Source organism: Pollachius pollachius, assembly GCF_949987615.1.
Source record: "Pollachius pollachius genome assembly, chromosome: 3".
In the NCBI taxonomy this organism is placed as follows: domain Eukaryota; kingdom Metazoa; phylum Chordata; class Actinopteri; order Gadiformes; family Gadidae; genus Pollachius; species Pollachius pollachius.
Genome location: NC_136936.1, coordinates 18,767,538 through 18,784,008, shown reverse-complemented (window position 1 = coordinate 18,784,008; position 16,471 = coordinate 18,767,538). Strand labels below are relative to the sequence as shown.

The 16,471-nt window shown below is 41.0% G+C and overlaps 3 protein-coding genes across 6 annotated transcripts in view; 1 reads left to right on the top strand and 2 right to left on the bottom strand.

Moving 5' to 3' along the window:
* gdpd5b (glycerophosphodiester phosphodiesterase domain containing 5b) overlaps nt 1-3,179 on the top strand; it is a 37,793-nt gene extending 34,614 nt beyond the window's left edge. The window contains exons 15-17 of one of the 4 annotated variants that reach the window (XR_013811708.1): nt 711-823; nt 1,073-1,372; nt 1,720-3,179. Coding sequence is in view for 2 of the 4 variants with exons in the window: in XM_079732570.1 (XP_079588696.1) it covers nt 711-823; nt 1,720-1,805 (199 nt within the window). In the remaining 2 variants the exon portion in view is untranslated. Of the gene's footprint in view, nt 1-710; nt 824-1,061 lie in introns of all 4 variants that reach the window. The other 3 variants (XR_013811709.1, XM_079732570.1, XM_079732571.1) reach the window with 3 other exon arrangements.
* A 1,529-nt stretch (nt 3,180-4,708) lies between these two features.
* Nucleotides 4,709-9,717, bottom strand: hspa13 (heat shock protein 70 family, member 13). The gene is made up of 5 exons (XM_079731786.1): nt 9,585-9,717; nt 9,025-9,365; nt 8,662-8,875; nt 7,055-7,222; nt 4,709-6,792 (listed from the first exon to the last, which is right to left on the bottom strand). Exons 1-5 carry the CDS (start codon nt 9,607-9,609, stop codon nt 6,224-6,226), a joined length of 1,317 nt encoding a protein of 438 aa, XP_079587912.1. The 5' UTR covers nt 9,610-9,717; the 3' UTR covers nt 4,709-6,223.
* A 492-nt stretch (nt 9,718-10,209) lies between these two features.
* samsn1a (SAM domain, SH3 domain and nuclear localisation signals 1a) lies at nt 10,210-15,972 on the bottom strand. Its single transcript, XM_079731656.1, has 8 exons — nt 15,855-15,972; nt 15,104-15,184; nt 14,559-14,687; nt 13,963-14,077; nt 13,685-13,833; nt 13,284-13,496; nt 12,424-12,571; nt 10,210-10,987 (listed from the first exon to the last, which is right to left on the bottom strand). The coding sequence occupies exons 1-8, from the start codon at nt 15,909-15,911 to the stop codon at nt 10,830-10,832; spliced, it is 1,050 nt and encodes a 349-aa protein (XP_079587782.1). The 5' UTR covers nt 15,912-15,972; the 3' UTR covers nt 10,210-10,829.
* Nucleotides 15,973-16,471: the final 499 nt, after the last annotated feature.

Sequence of the window (16,471 nt, the reverse complement as noted above, 5' to 3'; positions counted from 1 at the left end):
CAATTTAACATGGTTGTGGCCATTAATAATGGATACAAATATGTTTTTATTTTATGAAGCACCAATAACCATTTGGAGTGGTTTATTAGAAAACAACTTCCAATTTTACATGTGGATTAGTGGAAGGGTTTGTTTTTTGTGTGTAAAGAAATGATTTGGCAATCAAAGCATTTATCTGCTTTAGTTATTTTTGTTTTGATTGCATTTGTGCATGTCTCATTGGACAAGTGTGATTCTGTTGGATGATTTCATCATGGCAATTAAATAATTAAATTGTTTTTTTGTGATGGAACAAATCCAGGATTAAAACCCATATTTCATCTGCATTAGGGAACAGTTTAGACAGGACAACACGCCACATGCTTGTTATAATTTAAAATGTAATTTGTGGAATTAAATAATAATTATTCATTTTTTAACTCCCGACAAACAAATAGTTTTCGATCCATGAATTTTTCAGCATAACTTGATCGCATAGCAACCAAAGCCCCAGAGAGCCAGTCCTAAATCCAGACTGCTCTCTTCTGACACCACTTAGAATCCGCCCCCCCCCCATTCCTCAGCTATGGTATTAGAGTTAAACTGACACATCCACGTCATGTCAACCAGTGCGTGCCGAGGCTACCAAGGTCATCTCCACCGGCCCCTCTTGGTGTTTCTGGCGTTCCCTGACCTCTGACCCCTGACTTGTGTGACCCCCACTCCTACAGGTTCAGGATGAGTGGTATGCGCAGCTACAACCCGGAGCAGATCATGTTGAAGGCAGCAGGCAGGAGGTCAAGCCAAGACGTCAACATCATGAAGGAGAAGCTCATCTTCTCTGGTTAGGACCCAGGGCTGATTGTTGTTGTTGTGTTTGGTTAACTGTTGTACTCAGAAATGGCTTCATATGTGGCAAACAATAAAAAGGTAAGCAAAGCAGCCATTATTTTGGAGAGAATCGGGTAGGTCAAGCTGGTATGTGACTTGTTTCCCAGCATGCATCTCTCCTGAGTGTTTGTAAATGTCCTTCCTCTCCCCCCCCCCCCCCCCCCCCCCCCCCCCCCCCTCTCCCTACTAAGGTCCGCCCCAGTAGTCAACCTGCCTTCATCCATCCTACGTATGTGATGCCCAACCACCTCCTCTCCATCTCTCCAGTCCGGCTGGGACTCTTCTTCCTCCTACACTTCCTTACTCCAACCCATTCCATTGTCCAGTGTTTTCATCCCCCTGCGTACTTCACAGTACACATCCGTGCATCTCCTTGCCTCCCACTCCACCTCCTCCTAAATGCAACTTTCCACATTACCGGAGACAGAGGCATGTGTGCGTAAGCTTTGTGACACCCCAGGGTGTCAACCCAGCTTCTTATTCAGGGGGGAGGGGTGAGAAGGTGAGTGTGATGGGGCACATGTGTTGTAATGATTTGTGTTGGTTTTTGTAGTGACATTTTCAAAAAGGAGTGTTGGACAGCAAATGTTGGCTCGCTCTGTATTCTCAAGCATGTGTTTCATCAATCATTAGGTTGTTCATTGCTTCACGTTCATTGTTGTAAATCAATTAACCTTCTGGATGCGACATATTTTGTTCATATATTTGCCTTTTATTTATATTTATCTGGAAAAAATAACGTTTCCATTATAAAACTGATCGTTTTATTTAATAATTTATTATACACTGCAATAGTTCAAACCGTCTAACAATATTTATTTTTTATCCTTGTCGTTTGGCGCCCCCTAGAGGTCAGCAACGGCATCGGCACCGCTGATGAGCTGTACATGGAGAACAGTTATGACTACTACACTAACGAAGGCATCACACAGTGATTCCCATTGGCTCACCTACATCCACTACAAGGAAACTCCTGCCTGTATGAAAGGGAATATTAGAGATGGGGGTGGGGGGCGGTACACAAACACAAAGTGACAATGTAAGATAACTTTCTTTTTTTTCCTTTCCTGAAGTCATTTGAATAGTTTGAAGTCTGGTCTCTTCCCTTGTGCTACTTATTGACCTGCAGACCACTGCATTTTCTGGGGATGATATGGAAACTTCCTATTTGCTGTGCATACGTTGTGTATATAAGATTTGTTCATGCTCGTCTGAACTACATATTGTAATGTGAGACTGTAAAGCACTTTTTAGTATTGAAAATATTTAGCCAAATCTTTGGCTTCCTTTGCTGGGTCGAGATATTTCAGGCGCGCCATATGTTACCAATGCCTGCTTTCCTAAACATGGTTTTCTTTAGCTCTCTATTAATGATTTTCTTGAAAGCGTGTTTTGGGAAAGCTGTCACTTTATTTAACACACTGTAGTTGTCATTTTAAGTTTTATCTGGTGACAATGGCTTTGGTAGAGTTGTACACGAGGTGTCGACAAAGTATAAGGCAACACAAGGAAATGTTGCCTGATGTTGACACACTGCTCTGCTGTGTGATTAACAAGACTAAACTTTAATATTTATATTTTGTTTTTTAAAGGACAAAAATATCGACTTGCTGTTTACACAGTTACTACCTGCTCGACCATGTGAAATGTTTTTCCCTGAGAGAGGAGTATTTAAATGATGCCTCTATTATCCATGCATGGATAGGGCTGACCTCACCAGGAGATTAGTGGGAGATGCGCTCCCTAAGCGACACTAAACGAAGTGATGGAACAGTCTGAGGTTTGCTCTTTATGGTGTCTTTTTAAGGTTCACGTGAATGTGTTTGGACGTATTTCTTTTTTTAAGATGTGAGGGCCTACAATGTATTTGGTTGACTGACTGGGTGTTTGCATTGTTGGTATGAGTGTGTCGCTGTATATGTAGAAGGTAAATTATGCTCTGGCTAGGAGCAGCATTTTAACAATGTGACCAGGGTGTGCAACACACATAGGAACAATCGCCATGGCCCTGTGGAAGTCAGGATGTCCGTACTTTGCTGGAAAGACTTGTTGAGGATTGCAGTTAAACTACAGCATGTTGTCAACTGAAGACATTTATGTTTGCTGAAGATGGCGTGAAACAAAATGTGAGGGCTTTTGGGCAAATGAAGTGGGGTGTTTTTATGTGAAAAGAAATCTGTAAGCGGTTGAAGGGACATTGCATAACAACCGGCTGTGCAGGGTCAATAAAGGGATTGCCTTTTGTGTTCTTTTCTCTCTTTGGGTAGCCTATTACTGTGCCTCAAAGGTTAACATTAAAAGCTCATTTGAAACAAGAGTTTCTGAGAATTGTTTTCATTTTGAGCCATGCGTAGAAGAGCCATTGTGCTGATTTTTATTATTTAACCGGGACGATTTGGCTTGAAAAACTATGGACTTCACTTACCATCCAAAAGGTTATGAGAAGTAATTTTAAATCAAGGATCCCCATTTGATCCAAATTATTGATATACTACTTATTAATTCACAGTACACATCCCTGCATCTCCTTGCGTCCCACTGCTCCTAAATGCAACTTTAGCCGGAGATATCTGCTGAAAAAAGAGTGAAACCTATTAACAGAATATTAATTATACATTCTCTCATTGGGCCTTTAATCAAGAATATATCAGTGAAATAGAACCATATTGGTGAGGATCCCACTTTGATAACCACTGCTCTAAAGGAGACCAACCAACCCCACCACAAGATTGGCCAGCCTCACCACTTTCAGGGTTAAATGCATGTTAAGTCATCCCCCTTTCCCTGATGAGAGACCTTTCAGTCTGCCTCCATCCAAGTGGATGAACAACCTCACCCAATTGCCTGGTAAGTCATATCCCCACCCTCTCTGCGGAGGCCCGAAGCATTGTTGTCCTTCCAACTTTGGGGAAATAAAGGCAATATAGTGATTAGGCCACTCGTCTCAAACACATTTTGAACTGGCCCTTGTTTTCACCAAAAGGGGTCATGGGTGTTATGACAGACAGGTGAAGTAAGCCTGGCTGATGGGGTTACCGGTACCTGAGGACTGATGACCTAGCTGCCTCCGTTGATTGAGGCTATAATGGATGGCTGCCAACAGGCTAAACAATCTCATCAGATGTCTGGAAGATGGCGTCAGGGGCTTTGGTTCTCCTTTAAAATCCACTTCCACACCAGCAAATAGCTTCCAGTCACTTAAAATGCGCAGGCGATTGAATAGTGATTACGAAAGAGGAAAGCTAATTTGCGGAAGCAAATGAGTCAGACTGTACAGTCATATTAAGACAGAAGAGCTGCTACAGGACAATAGGAAGTATGTGCAATACTTTCTGTTAAAAGGCTGTTCTACTTGCATACAAAAAAATTGTATGAAAACAAACAATGGAAATAAACATCACAGCATTGGAAAATTTGATCTTGAAAGGAGTTGGCAGCCTGGTCAATGCAAGCAAATGGAGGGTTGAAATTTGGGTGAAATATTGCTTTAAGGCCTTTTGCTGGAATTAATCAAATTTCTCTCAAACTATAATTAGCCTTAAATGATCAGTTCAGAGCTGGTTAGAACTAAAAATGTGGCTTGTATCAGCATTTAGGATGAATATATTAATTAATAATCAACTTGAGTTTTGCCAACCCTTTCAACCAAGCCCTGTATAAGCAATCAAAAATCATCTAGAGTGGATGTTTAAAGTAACAACTTTAATGGACTAAAATAATATGTTTGCCCTTCAAAGTATCAGTTGTAAATTTCACTTTGCGATAGGAATAAAAAAAAGATCATAATGAAAATAGTTATTTATTATACTCTTCAGTAAGAATATACACACATCTTATTTACATAGGCATCCGATTTATCAGTACGACAGTGAGGCAGCGTGAGGCCTAATGTTAATCTTAGGTAATTAAAATATGTTTTGGAATGAGATTTGAATGAAATTCTAAAAGCGGCAGGCATATACAGTTTATCGTTTCCTTGGGAAACATACAGACCGTGGCTAGGACTATATGTCAACACGTTCCTTGATAATGTACATATTGAAATTATTGAAGCTAATCACATCAAAGTACAAACATGTATAGAAACACAATGTCATGGCATTAACACATTTCCACAAGCGTTTTCTAGGCAACAAGAAAACTGCATGTAGCCCATTGGGCCATTGGAAATGGAGATAATATAATAAGCCGGAGCATGGCAGAGGTGGGCCTTCAAAGTGGCATGCTGAGGTTGGACCGGCCACATTTCTAGAAGTGATATCTTTGGAGAAAAATAAATAGACTAAATATTATAATCTCACTGGTGGAGCTCCAACATCATATCTGGACATGATGATGAATCATGTAAAATCAAAGCAGTTTCCCAGCAGCTGATTGGCCAATCTATACGGACAACTCAATCTGATAAAAACATACATTGGAATGACATGCTGCTGAATGCTCCAATGTAGATACATATTAAGTAGGCTCCTATAAGTTACTTAATGTGTGTTGTTGATGAGGTCTTGAGAAACCGTTGTCGTTGCAGTAGTCATAGCAATTACACTGTCATCTTTTGTCCCAATAACCTGCTGTGGAACCTAATGCCAGTGTTTATGTCTTTGTTCCACATCAGCCTTTTGTCTTCATTAACAGGCCATATGAAGAACCACTAGCCTGTGGCACATCACTCCTACAGTAAACACTATGGTCAGAAAAGGCACGCACATTGGGTCAACATCTGTTGGAAAAGTAAGGGGGGGGGAACCAGTAGCCCCATACGTAAAGCGCTGATCAACCCATTTCAAATGTGCAAATAAATAAATAAATAATATTTAAAGTTCTGGATGAACTGGCTGATTAACAATGCATACTAATATCTATATCTATATATATGTAAATGATTGGTCCCTGAATGGCACACTATCAGAAATGCCATGCCAAAAATCATAATAACCGTCGAGCTAAATGTACAGATGGCATCTCATTGCATTGACAAGAAACATGTACAACAAAGCAATCTGTCACCAGAAAACATCCAAAATGAACACCTATTACTATCAGAAGCATGAACCAGTGATATTTGTAACAAATTATGTTGATACATGTTAACAAATAATTTAAATTTATGTTTTTCTCAAATCCAAGTATAGATGTTTAAACAACATCCTGTAGACATCTCCATAAGGGACTGGTTCTTCTTGCCCTTACCAATGATTCTGGTGACCCAACAGCATTCATCCATTGTGCACCTTCAGCAGAGATTACACCTGCCCAAGTGCAGAAGCATTGCACTTTAAAGTATTCAGTCATATTCCTCGGGTACCCTCTATGTCATGGTTTTAGGCTGAGAGTTGGGGGCCTCTATCCGTGACTAGTTGAAATTGACCTTGCGCAGGCGTCTGTTTGGGATTTCTATGGCGCTGACTTGCAAGGGCCAGGAGCCTCCCATGATGCCCGCCTGGATGGCCACCCCCGTGACCACGGCCAGGTCGGGGTCCACCGACGTGTTGGGCTCCTTGCCGAAGAACTGTCGGATCAGCCGCCTGATCATGGGTATCCTGGTGGAGCCGCCCACAAGCACGATCTCATCCACCTCCTCTGCCTTCAGGCGGCCCTCCACCAGCACCGTCTTGATGGGCTCCAGGATCTTCTGGAAGAGGTCCGCGTTGAGCTCCTCAAACGCCTCGCGGGTGATGGTCATTTGGAAGAGGACGGGCGGCTTCCCGGCTGCAGGGGTCTCCGCCGCCTGGAGGTGCAGGGGCACCCGGAGGCTGACGCTGGGCTGGAGGGTGAGGTTGAGCTTGGCCTCTTCGGCGTGCTGACGGAGGCGGTGGACGTCTTCTTTGAGAGAGACTGCGATGCCGAACGTCTGCAGGACTTGATCCATCATGTGCTGCAGCAGCCGCTGGCTGAAGTCTTGGCCGCCCAGCTTGTTGTTTCCTAGGGACAAAATGAAAGGGGTTTCGATATAGGCCTACTAGTAAACTACAGATGTACACAGTTACAAAATAGAAAGAAACAGGACTTTAGACCAGTAGACCAAAGCTCTTCAAAAGGTTAAAACTATAAAAACGTTTCAAACAATAAGGACGACCCTTGATAAAGCCACTCAAAATAAAAGCCTTGTAACTTTTCATAAACAAACCAACTGGTTGATCTGTAGCGATCGGAGATGAGGGATAGAGAGGGGTGACCGGCCTACCTGCCATGGCCCTGGTGATGAACATGCCTCCCTGTTTGTTGAGCAGGGACACATCCAGCGTTCCTCCGCCAAGGTCCACCACCAGCACGTTGAACACCTCCACCTTGTGGAGGCCGTACGCCATAGCTGCCGCCGTGGGCTCGTTGATTACCCGTAGGATTTCTAAACCTGGAGGCGAGCAGTCACATTACAGACGCTAACCAAGCTAGTAGCAACATTGTGCATGGACGGTGAGTGCATTTGATAAAAATGCAAACCATGCAACACCATCAAACAAGATAAAAGTGAGTTTGATGAAATCGACTATGTTTTTAAATATCACATTCAATTAAAGGTAAAAGGGATTCACCAAGGTATATATAAATCAATGTTTGCTATCTAGATTCAATTTCATGTTCATATTAACAGTTGCTTATGGCTGGGTAACCCTTTCAAATAAACAGGACCTAGGCCACTGTAGCACTGCAAGTCAATCGAAGTAGATAACAGAAAGCAAACGCTAACCCAGCATTGTTCTGGATGAACAATGATGAATTTGGAAATAAATAAATAATCTGTATCTGGGTAAGACAGGTATCTGCTTATTTACATACATCTATGCGTTACCTTTTTGGAAAAGGGAAAGCCAAGTGAAGGCAACTTTCTTGTTTGTTTGTAGTGGCAAGTGATCCCCTCTTGTAGACTTTAAAGGAGAAATCCGGTGTAAAATGGATCTGGGATATGTTTGGTATGATAACGAGTTGGAATGTTCGTTTGGGAGCAAAAAAGCGCATATAGACGCATTCTTAAGTTGGTGGTTTTTTTCTTTCTTTTTCTACCAAAACGCTATAAACTTTGAATGATAGGGGCATGTCTCATGATAAAAACGAAATCGCTATTTTAAACCACTTACAAGGCTAGAAGTAGATCGATAAGTAGATTGGCGAACACAGAGCTTGCGTGTTGTTGACGGATGTCACAAGCTCTGTGTTCGCCAATCTACCTATCGGGTCTTGAAGACAAGATGGTGTCGACAGGTGAACTACTGATGGTATTGTGTGTATAAAATGTCCTTTTTAATAAATAATCTGTACACATACAAAGTTATCAATGCCTCGTTGTATATGTTAAGACCCTTATTATACTACCAAAGAAGTGTTGGGCTACTTCTAGCCTTGTAAGTGGTTTAAAATAGCGATTTAGTGTTTACCATGAGACATGCCCCTATCGTTCCAAGTTTAAAGAGTTTTGGTAGAATCTGCTAAAAACAGCCAAATTAAGAATGTGTCTATATGCGCTTTTTTCCTCCCAAACAAACATTCCAACTCGTTATCATACTAAACATATCCAAGGTTCCATTTTACACCGGATTTCTCCTTTAAGTAACAATTTACTCAGCTTAGTTATTTCTAAGCTCCCTGATTACAAATTAGAATGTGGACAATCAAGAAGTTGAATAGAATTGAGAGAATCATGGCAGAAATATATTTCAGTGTATTTAGCAATATACCATGTGTTGGCATTTCGCTGAATAAACACAAGACAGTCATGTTTTAAATCGAACGCCATTGCTGTGAAACGGTACAGCAATCCAGGAAACAACTTTAAAATAGAAAGTGACTACTGACCAGCAAGATTAGCAGCCCTGATAGTGTAGTTTCGCTGTCTTTCGTCAAACTCAGCGGGCACAGAGATAACAGCCTTCTCTATCGGCATCCCCAGGTGTTTCTCAGCCATCTGCTTCATCTTCAACAATAGTCTGGAGCCAATGAACTCTGGGCTCACTGTAAATGTCTGATTGGTGGTGACTAGGAACTCTGCACTGCCGTTGTTGTTTATCACCTAGCGGACAGTAAAGAAAGATGGCCCTTGAGTATTTAAGATGAAACATGTCTTGTACGGCTATAAAATAATGTTAAATACATTTGTTTGAATTAGTATAAACTTAATATACTTTGTCACTTAAATACATTAACAACAACATAGCTCACCTGGAATGGGTAGCGAGCACTCTCCTGTTCTAAGAGGTTGGGGTCAAAGATCTTGCCTATGAATCGTTTCGCATCATAGATTGTGTTCTGGGGGTTGCTGTCAGCCAGGTCCTGGGCCTCATGCCCCGCCAGGACCTCGGTGAGGGTGAACGACACGGCACTGGGGATACTTTTCCTTCCTTGTTCATCGGCGATCACCTCGACGTCGCCGACCCCGGGGTTGAAAACCCCCACCGAGCAGTACGTGGTCCCCAGATCCAGCCCGATCACTCTGGGTTTGGGAGGAGGCAGATACTGCTGGCCCAGGTAGCCGGCCAGGAACAAGGCGAGGATGACAGAACCTGGCGTCAGCAGCGGGCCGGAAGAGACAAGGTGTGGTGACGCCAATCAATTAGTATACAACCTCAACAATGATTAATAACAATAGGTGGTTCTAAAATGTGGCTAATAACACGTAGTTGCCTTCCTGACCAATAGACAAAACAGCTAGTTAGCTAAAACACTATACAGTAACGTAACGCTAGCGAGCATTTATTACGTAGTAATGTAAGATAACTTACCTATCATGGACATTTCTCCAGACATAACTATGCAGTCTGTAGTGATGCGTTTTAATGTATTTATTATACTCTGAAGGATGCCCGGTCTTCTAAAGATTGCGCCTGACAGTAGCTTCTCAAGCGTATGGAACAACTACACGTCATCTTTATGTTGTAGTTCCTGAGTCTCATGAGCCTGGGTATTGTAGTTCCTGTAAGGGATTTTGAGACTCACATTTGAGCGTAGCGACACCTGGCGGTTCACCTAACAATAACATACACGTTTATGCTGCGTTTCGGCCTATGGGGTTTATTTAGCACTTCCTCTAACAGAAGCAATAGTGTGAACTGATATTTCATTCAATATCTATACAAGCAATATGCGTAAGAAATTAATCATTTTTATTGATGACTACGCTATGCATTCTTGTATTCATTTACAAGAAACATTGAAACACATGATCATATCTAAACATAGAAGTCTCTCATATAGAACATAAGGGTTGTTATCTTCTGAACGGACTGAGAACAGGCGAGTAGCCAGTTACAAAACAGGGTTTATCTTGATATGAAACAGAAAACAAACAAGCTATTTTTCTTATTCATTATTTTATTGCATTAATAAACAAAACAGTGAGGAGAGGGATTGTGGGTAATGTAGTAAAGGGAGAGAGAGTGAGCGTGAGAGAGAGAGAGAGAGAGAGAGAGAGAGAGAGAGAGTCTTGCAAAAGTTCCTTTATCTGGTTCCATTCTTTATTTCAATTAAAAATGTAATAATGGGAAACAAAAACTTTACATTAGTAACTACCTCACTCTAATGCCGTAATTGAGGAAGTAAAAAAATATGATTACGATAAAGGCTTTATAAACAGAAAGCACTGCATTTATATATATATACATATATATACATACATTATATACAAGTAGATCCGTTAATAATGTTACTTTTCTGAGCAATGTAAGTTATCAAAAATCCCAGGTCAAGAGAAGTATGTTGTCTTCAGTTTTTTACCTGCTAATATCACAATGCAGAACTTATTAAAATATATTTTAGAATATATTTTAGAAGGGGCCTTTTTTGCCCCGGCAAAATAAAGCACTGTCCAGGAATGTTATACCCCTTTGTTGGGCGTATATCAGAAATCACCACCTCACCCTTAATAAGGGACTTGGGGACTCTGAGTTTGGTTCAATGTGTTCAATGACATTCCAGAATGTCATAATGACATCAAGATCTCCATGGTGGGGCGGCCGTGCTGACCCAGGCTAGCACTCCACCTTGCTCGGGGCAGGGTCTCCCTCCTCCTTCAGGGGGTCGGAGCACTCTGAGGGTATGAAGCAGCCAGAGTCCCGGAGACCCTCCATGTCATCCTCTGGTAGACCACAGGTAGATCTCCCCTCCTCCACCCCTCTCTGCTCATCACCTGAGGACATCGGTTTGTTTGGATCACAATGTGGCACTGGTGCACTTGAACACCAACTAGCACGTTAAAATATGATGGATTAAAGTGGATGTTCAAAATATAAGTCATGTGCAGCATGTCAACAAGCTTTTAGCTTAAAATATTAAAGAAACTTATTTAATTCTGAAAGTCTCGCCTACTAACTGGGGGGGGGGCAGAATCGACACGATTTAATAGAGCAAAATTGTAGTTTTTGACTTTTAAGGTGTGCAACTTCCTTCATGTTAGTTTTAATGCTAACAATGAATGACTCATTCTGAGATACGTGTGTAATAGTGTTGTGTTGTAAGTGTTGTAATAGTCTTCGCATATCTTTGAAATTTAGTTCAATATCAACATTTTGCAAAAGTTCTTTAATTTTGACTTTGAATAAATGTACCTATAATTTAGTCATGTTTAATCCAAGGCTTTCTGTGATCAGGTGGCAACCCCGCCAGAATAATAGCCGTTAAGCTTGATTAAATTGCTTGAATCTGACGTCAGCACTCTCACATTAGAAGGTCACCCTGCGGCCATCTGTGTGCTCTCACACTAAACCAAACACTACTTCCCTTTGACCTTGAATGGCTTATCACACACACACACACACACACACACACACACACACACACACACACACACACACACACACATAACACACACACACACACACACACATAACACACACACACACACACTCACACATCAACCCACTTGGAAAAGTCTGTCATGCACATTAAACGTCACATTTTCAACCCCCCCCCCCCCCCATTACAATTCTTTTCGACTCAAGTGGAAAGGTTTGTTTACCACTCGGTACAGAGATAAGCATCTTTCTGGTTAAAAACAGCAGATCAGAAGAGCACAATCGGCCTCTTCACATTAAGCGTGCAGGAGAGGAAGTCACATGACAAGCCTCTTTCAGCATGCAGGGTGAGTTGCTTTAGTTGGGGTGAGGGAGACGTGCTGTTGCCGCCTTCAGTGTCTGCACCACTAGAGCTTCTTCCACGTCATTACATTATTATAATAACAGGGTTGTAGCTGTTCTCTTCTAAGAGACTCTGATTGCACTTTTAGCTATTCTTCTTCCATTATTTTAATCATTGATGCTACTATTTGATAGAAGCAGTGGTAGAACTATTAGTAGTAATATAAGATGCAGTAGCAGCAGAGGTAGTAGTAGCAGAAGTAGTAGTAGTAGTACTAATAGTAGTGGACACACACACACACACACACACACACACTCGATATGTTGAGTGCTTTGGGTATCTAGAAAAGCGTTATATAAATGCAATCAAGAATTTGTATTATAAGAAGTAGCAGAAGTATTCATATTACCAGCAGTAGTATTGGTATTATTAATAGTAGTAGCAGTAGTAGTAGTAGCAATAGTAGTAGTAGTAATAGTAGTGTGTTACCTTCTGTGTAGCGGCAGTCCGCCGCAGCTAGCAGCCTGTGTCTGTGCTCAGGGTCTTTGATATTCAGCTCTATCAGGTGTTTCTCCTTTAGGTGCATCAGGTCATCCACCGTCTGGTAACCGTTCAGTAGCAAGGCCGAGACGTACTCCTTAGAACACCAGTGCCAGGAATGTTACAAAGAGAGATTTGGGTCTATTGTATTTGCATCAAGTTTTCAAAATTGCAGAATGTAATACATCTGCTGGATTGTTAATCGTAATATTCCATTAAGGATCACCGTTTAAAGCGTTTATTTGCTAAGCAATATAAACATTAAGACCAGTTGATAACCAAGTTGCCAGAAAAAAAAAAAAAAGAAATCTAGGTAATTGAAGGATGTGGCATCAGCAGCGATGATGGAAACTGATTAACCTCCAAGTAATACACACATCTGTGTTTGTGTGTGTGTGTGTGTAAGTGTGTGTGCGAGTGTTTGTGTGTGTGTGTGTGTGTGTGTGTGTGTGTGTGTGCTTGCGTGTGTGTGTCTGCGTGTGTGTGCTTGTGTATGTTTCTGTGTTTCTATGTCGTTTTGTTTTTGCATTGCTGTGTTTTTGTGTTTCTGTGTGGGATTTCGTGGTTCCATGGTTTCACTTCATCAATAAACATATCTCTGACCGGTCGCCATGCCAGCAATCAGACTTGCATAGGTTAAACCGGGATGATTAAGTAATTAAACTGTGCTTGATTTATTTTTTTAACTATTGAAACATGTTTAACCAGTGGATCACTCCTATGTCTCTTTGACGCAGTAAAGGGGACATGGGACATTGTTGAATTACTTGTTGGGTTTCAGGTGGACCTGCCTCAGGGCCCTTCCTCACCTGTAAATGAAGCTGCTCCAGCAGCTCCAGCAGGGTGTTGGGCCTTGGCCTTCTGCTCAGCTCCTGTTGTCTGATCTTCGGGGCCTCCTCCTCTTTCTCCTTTTCGACCAAAACATCCACGTAGATGAACTTGAAGTTGCCCACTTTGTTGTTGAGCATGCCCGTCCAGATCCCCATCGGAGGCTTGCTGATGACGCTGATGATGTCACCAGCCTGCCAAAACATAACGAATCACTAGGTTTTTTGGGGGGAATTATTTCTCAGGATACAAATGAATCAATAACAAAACCAATTTTTTTCTTTTAATTTAAATTAACTTGATCAAAATATTACAATGCAACTTTGCTTTCGCTTGAGGTCATTTATCGACAATGCAATCTGCTGCAAAGCATCAGGTCTACCTTGAGGTTGAGGGAATCCGTGTCATACGGGCTGGGCACAAAGTCTGTATGGACCCGGGCTCGGCCACAGAACTGTCCTAGGTAGGATCCGTCCTCCTCCAGTCGAAGACTGTTTCTCTTGGAGCCATTAGACTCAGTGGTTACCCCACCTGAACCAGTAAGGACGAGTCAATGGGATGTGAATACAGTGTTTCTGCAGCTGTAAAGCAGCGCTGTTTGCTTTCTCACCAGTAGGGGGAGAAGAAGAGCTATAGAATAATTTACAGGCTGGAACTTACTGGAAGAGCTCTGGCCACTATAGAGACTTTCTAAAGATTTCCTGGTCTTTGAAGAAGCTTTCTCTTGAATGCAACTCTCTGCCTCTCCATCTGGCTCTCTGTCTGTTTCATCACCCTGAAAGGTCAAATACATGCTTAGTGAGCAAAGTTTCAAAACCGCCATGTCTGTTCATGAGAAGACAGACGTCATTATTTGGACATAATCAGTGCCAGGAATGTTACAAAGAGTAACTAACCCTAAATTGCAGAACTAATACATCTGCTGGATTGTTAGTCCTAAATGTTCCACTAAGGATAACCGTTTAAATTGTTTATTTGCTAAGCAATTTTAACATTTAGACCTGTTGACCAAGTTGCAAGAAAAATAATTAAAATAAAGTAAATGTAAGGACGCAATATCAGCAGCAATGATGGAAACTGATTAGCCTCCAAGTAATACATGCATCATTGTGTGTGTGTGTGTGTGTGTGTGTGTGTGTGTGTGTGTGTGTGTGTGTGTGTGTGTTTGTGCGTTTATATGTTTCTCTGTTTCTATGTCACTTTGTTTTTGCGTTGCTGTGTTTTTGTGTTTCTGTGTGGGATTTCCTGTAACTTACCATGTCTTCAGAGCATGCCTTTTGATGCTTCTTGCCCATCTTTCTGCGCATGGTCAGTGAAATCGCCTTCATCTTCTTGCTCAGTCCAGCTGACTTATTGGATTCCAAACCCTCCAATTCTTCTTTAATCTATTCAACCATGCAGAGACCAATCTTTACCAATTCACCAAAATGAGTCTATAGAATTCTGTGAAAAAGCTTACGTAAAAGGCAAAGACATTCTCAAGACCCAAACATAACTGGTAGTCCTACTACTGCTATTCCCTGTAGAAGACATATCTCTATGGGATAGTTACTGCTTGAAAAAAACAACTTTGTTAAGCTAAAAAACTATATACTGAGACAGTTCATGTATTTGTCAGCACATGGAGTTATATTCAGTTTCAATAATTCAGATTCTTCATTACTTCATTGATACTGAGGAAAAAATGTACGTTCACAGGAGGTCAAACACTAAAAAATCATGGTAAAAACAGTGAATATAAATAAAAGGAACAGAAAATGATCAACACAAGGTACAGTAAGGCTGTGATGTAACTACCAACCATTGCGGTACCATTCTCCTCCAGTTTGGAGTGTGATGGTGGGTTCCTGAGGCCCTCGAACCTCCCAAAGCTGGTGGAGCGCTGTGGGCATGGATTAGAGACACAATATGAGACCTCCATCAGGACAATTAATAGGATTGTGGTCGTCGTATGTGGGATGGTGTGATTAATCCAGAATAGTGTCATGATTTGATGTGTAGAAGGTTAGTTACACGATTGCAGTCAGGTTTTAGAACAGCATTGCGAAGTGCTAGCTTATTCACATTTGTGTGCCAGACATGACCCCATAAATACTGTTGAAATGCTTTCATTTTTTTTTTAATTTTCCATAAGCCACGAGTTCACTTAATCCTCTCACTGCAGACCCCCACATACCAAATGCCGTCGAAATAATTCTATAAATGAATAATCCTTGAAAAGCCTATTTTAATATGGAGGCATTGCCTCTAGACAGGCATGTCTCTTCATTCCTCTCACGTCTTGCTTTGGGACTCCCTGTATCCACACATAAGTTCTAATGTTAATGTTATAGTTATTTTTGAAACACACTATCCCACTTTTACTTTTTTGGGAAACTATGTCAATTTTGTTTAACTCACTAACCAAGGTTACCAAAAAGTAAAGTAATAATCTTTGAAGCCAATAGTAATTAAATTTGATCAAATACAGATTTTTGGTAGCAGGAAATTATTATTTGCATGAAATACTGGACTCTTAAAATTTTCCTACTTTTATTTCAAAATTCACTTACCTTTGGTTTGTGGCTTTTGGTTTTATCTGAAACATTTGAGGCAGCCCTTTGTAACATTTTGTATTATATTTAACTGTAAATTATACTGGTTCTTGTTGTTGTTCTCGCTACTTGACTTGTACTGGTAGGAAATGTTTGAACAGCAGACCTGCCTTGATGTCAGCCTGCCCACTTCCTCAAACCACGCAGGATGTGGGGAAATTTACTCTCTGTCAATTACTGCAAAATAAGTTTCCCAAGGATGTTTAACATGCGATTAAAGAAGCTATTGTGGTCTGTCTTATAAAACATCACAGGTTTCGTTAGTAGAAATTGGAAGGAAATTCAACATTGAGTTTATCAGGTGTAAAATAATAACATTATTACGTCAAACGTAGACTGACAATATAACACAAGTCCTGGCTTGTACAGGATTCTTAAAGGTTTCATACCTTAAGACAAATTTTAGCAACCAAATATAAATGTATGATAGAATATATACTTTAAATATATTATTTTGTAAACATTTGCCCAAGTGTTTTCAAATGTATGGTCTCTATGTTCTATAATCTATGACACATGCTTTATCACAATCAATTAAAGGACAATATAGGATCAAACCGTACTAACTGTCTAAC

Coding starts and splice junctions, on each gene's coding strand:
- hspa13 (XM_079731786.1), bottom strand. CDS start 9,609: ATGTCTGGAGAAATGTCCATGATAG. Junction 9,366..9,584: donor TGGAGAAATGTCCATGATAG/GTAAGTTATCTT, acceptor TGCTGACGCCAG/GTTCTGTCATCCTCGCCTTG. Junction 8,876..9,024: donor GTGCTCGCTACCCATTCCAG/GTGAGCTATGTT, acceptor ACTGTCCGCTAG/GTGATAAACAACAACGGCAG.
- samsn1a (XM_079731656.1), bottom strand. CDS start 15,911: ATGTTACAAAGGGCTGCCTCAAATGTTTCAGATAAAACCAAAAGCCAC. Junction 13,834..13,962: donor TAGTGGCCAGAGCTCTTCCA/GTAAGTTCCAGC, acceptor TTACTGGTTCAG/GTGGGGTAACCACTGAGTCT. Junction 12,572..13,283: donor TGGAGCAGCTTCATTTACAG/GTGAGGAAGGGC, acceptor TGGTGTTCTAAG/GAGTACGTCTCGGCCTTGCT.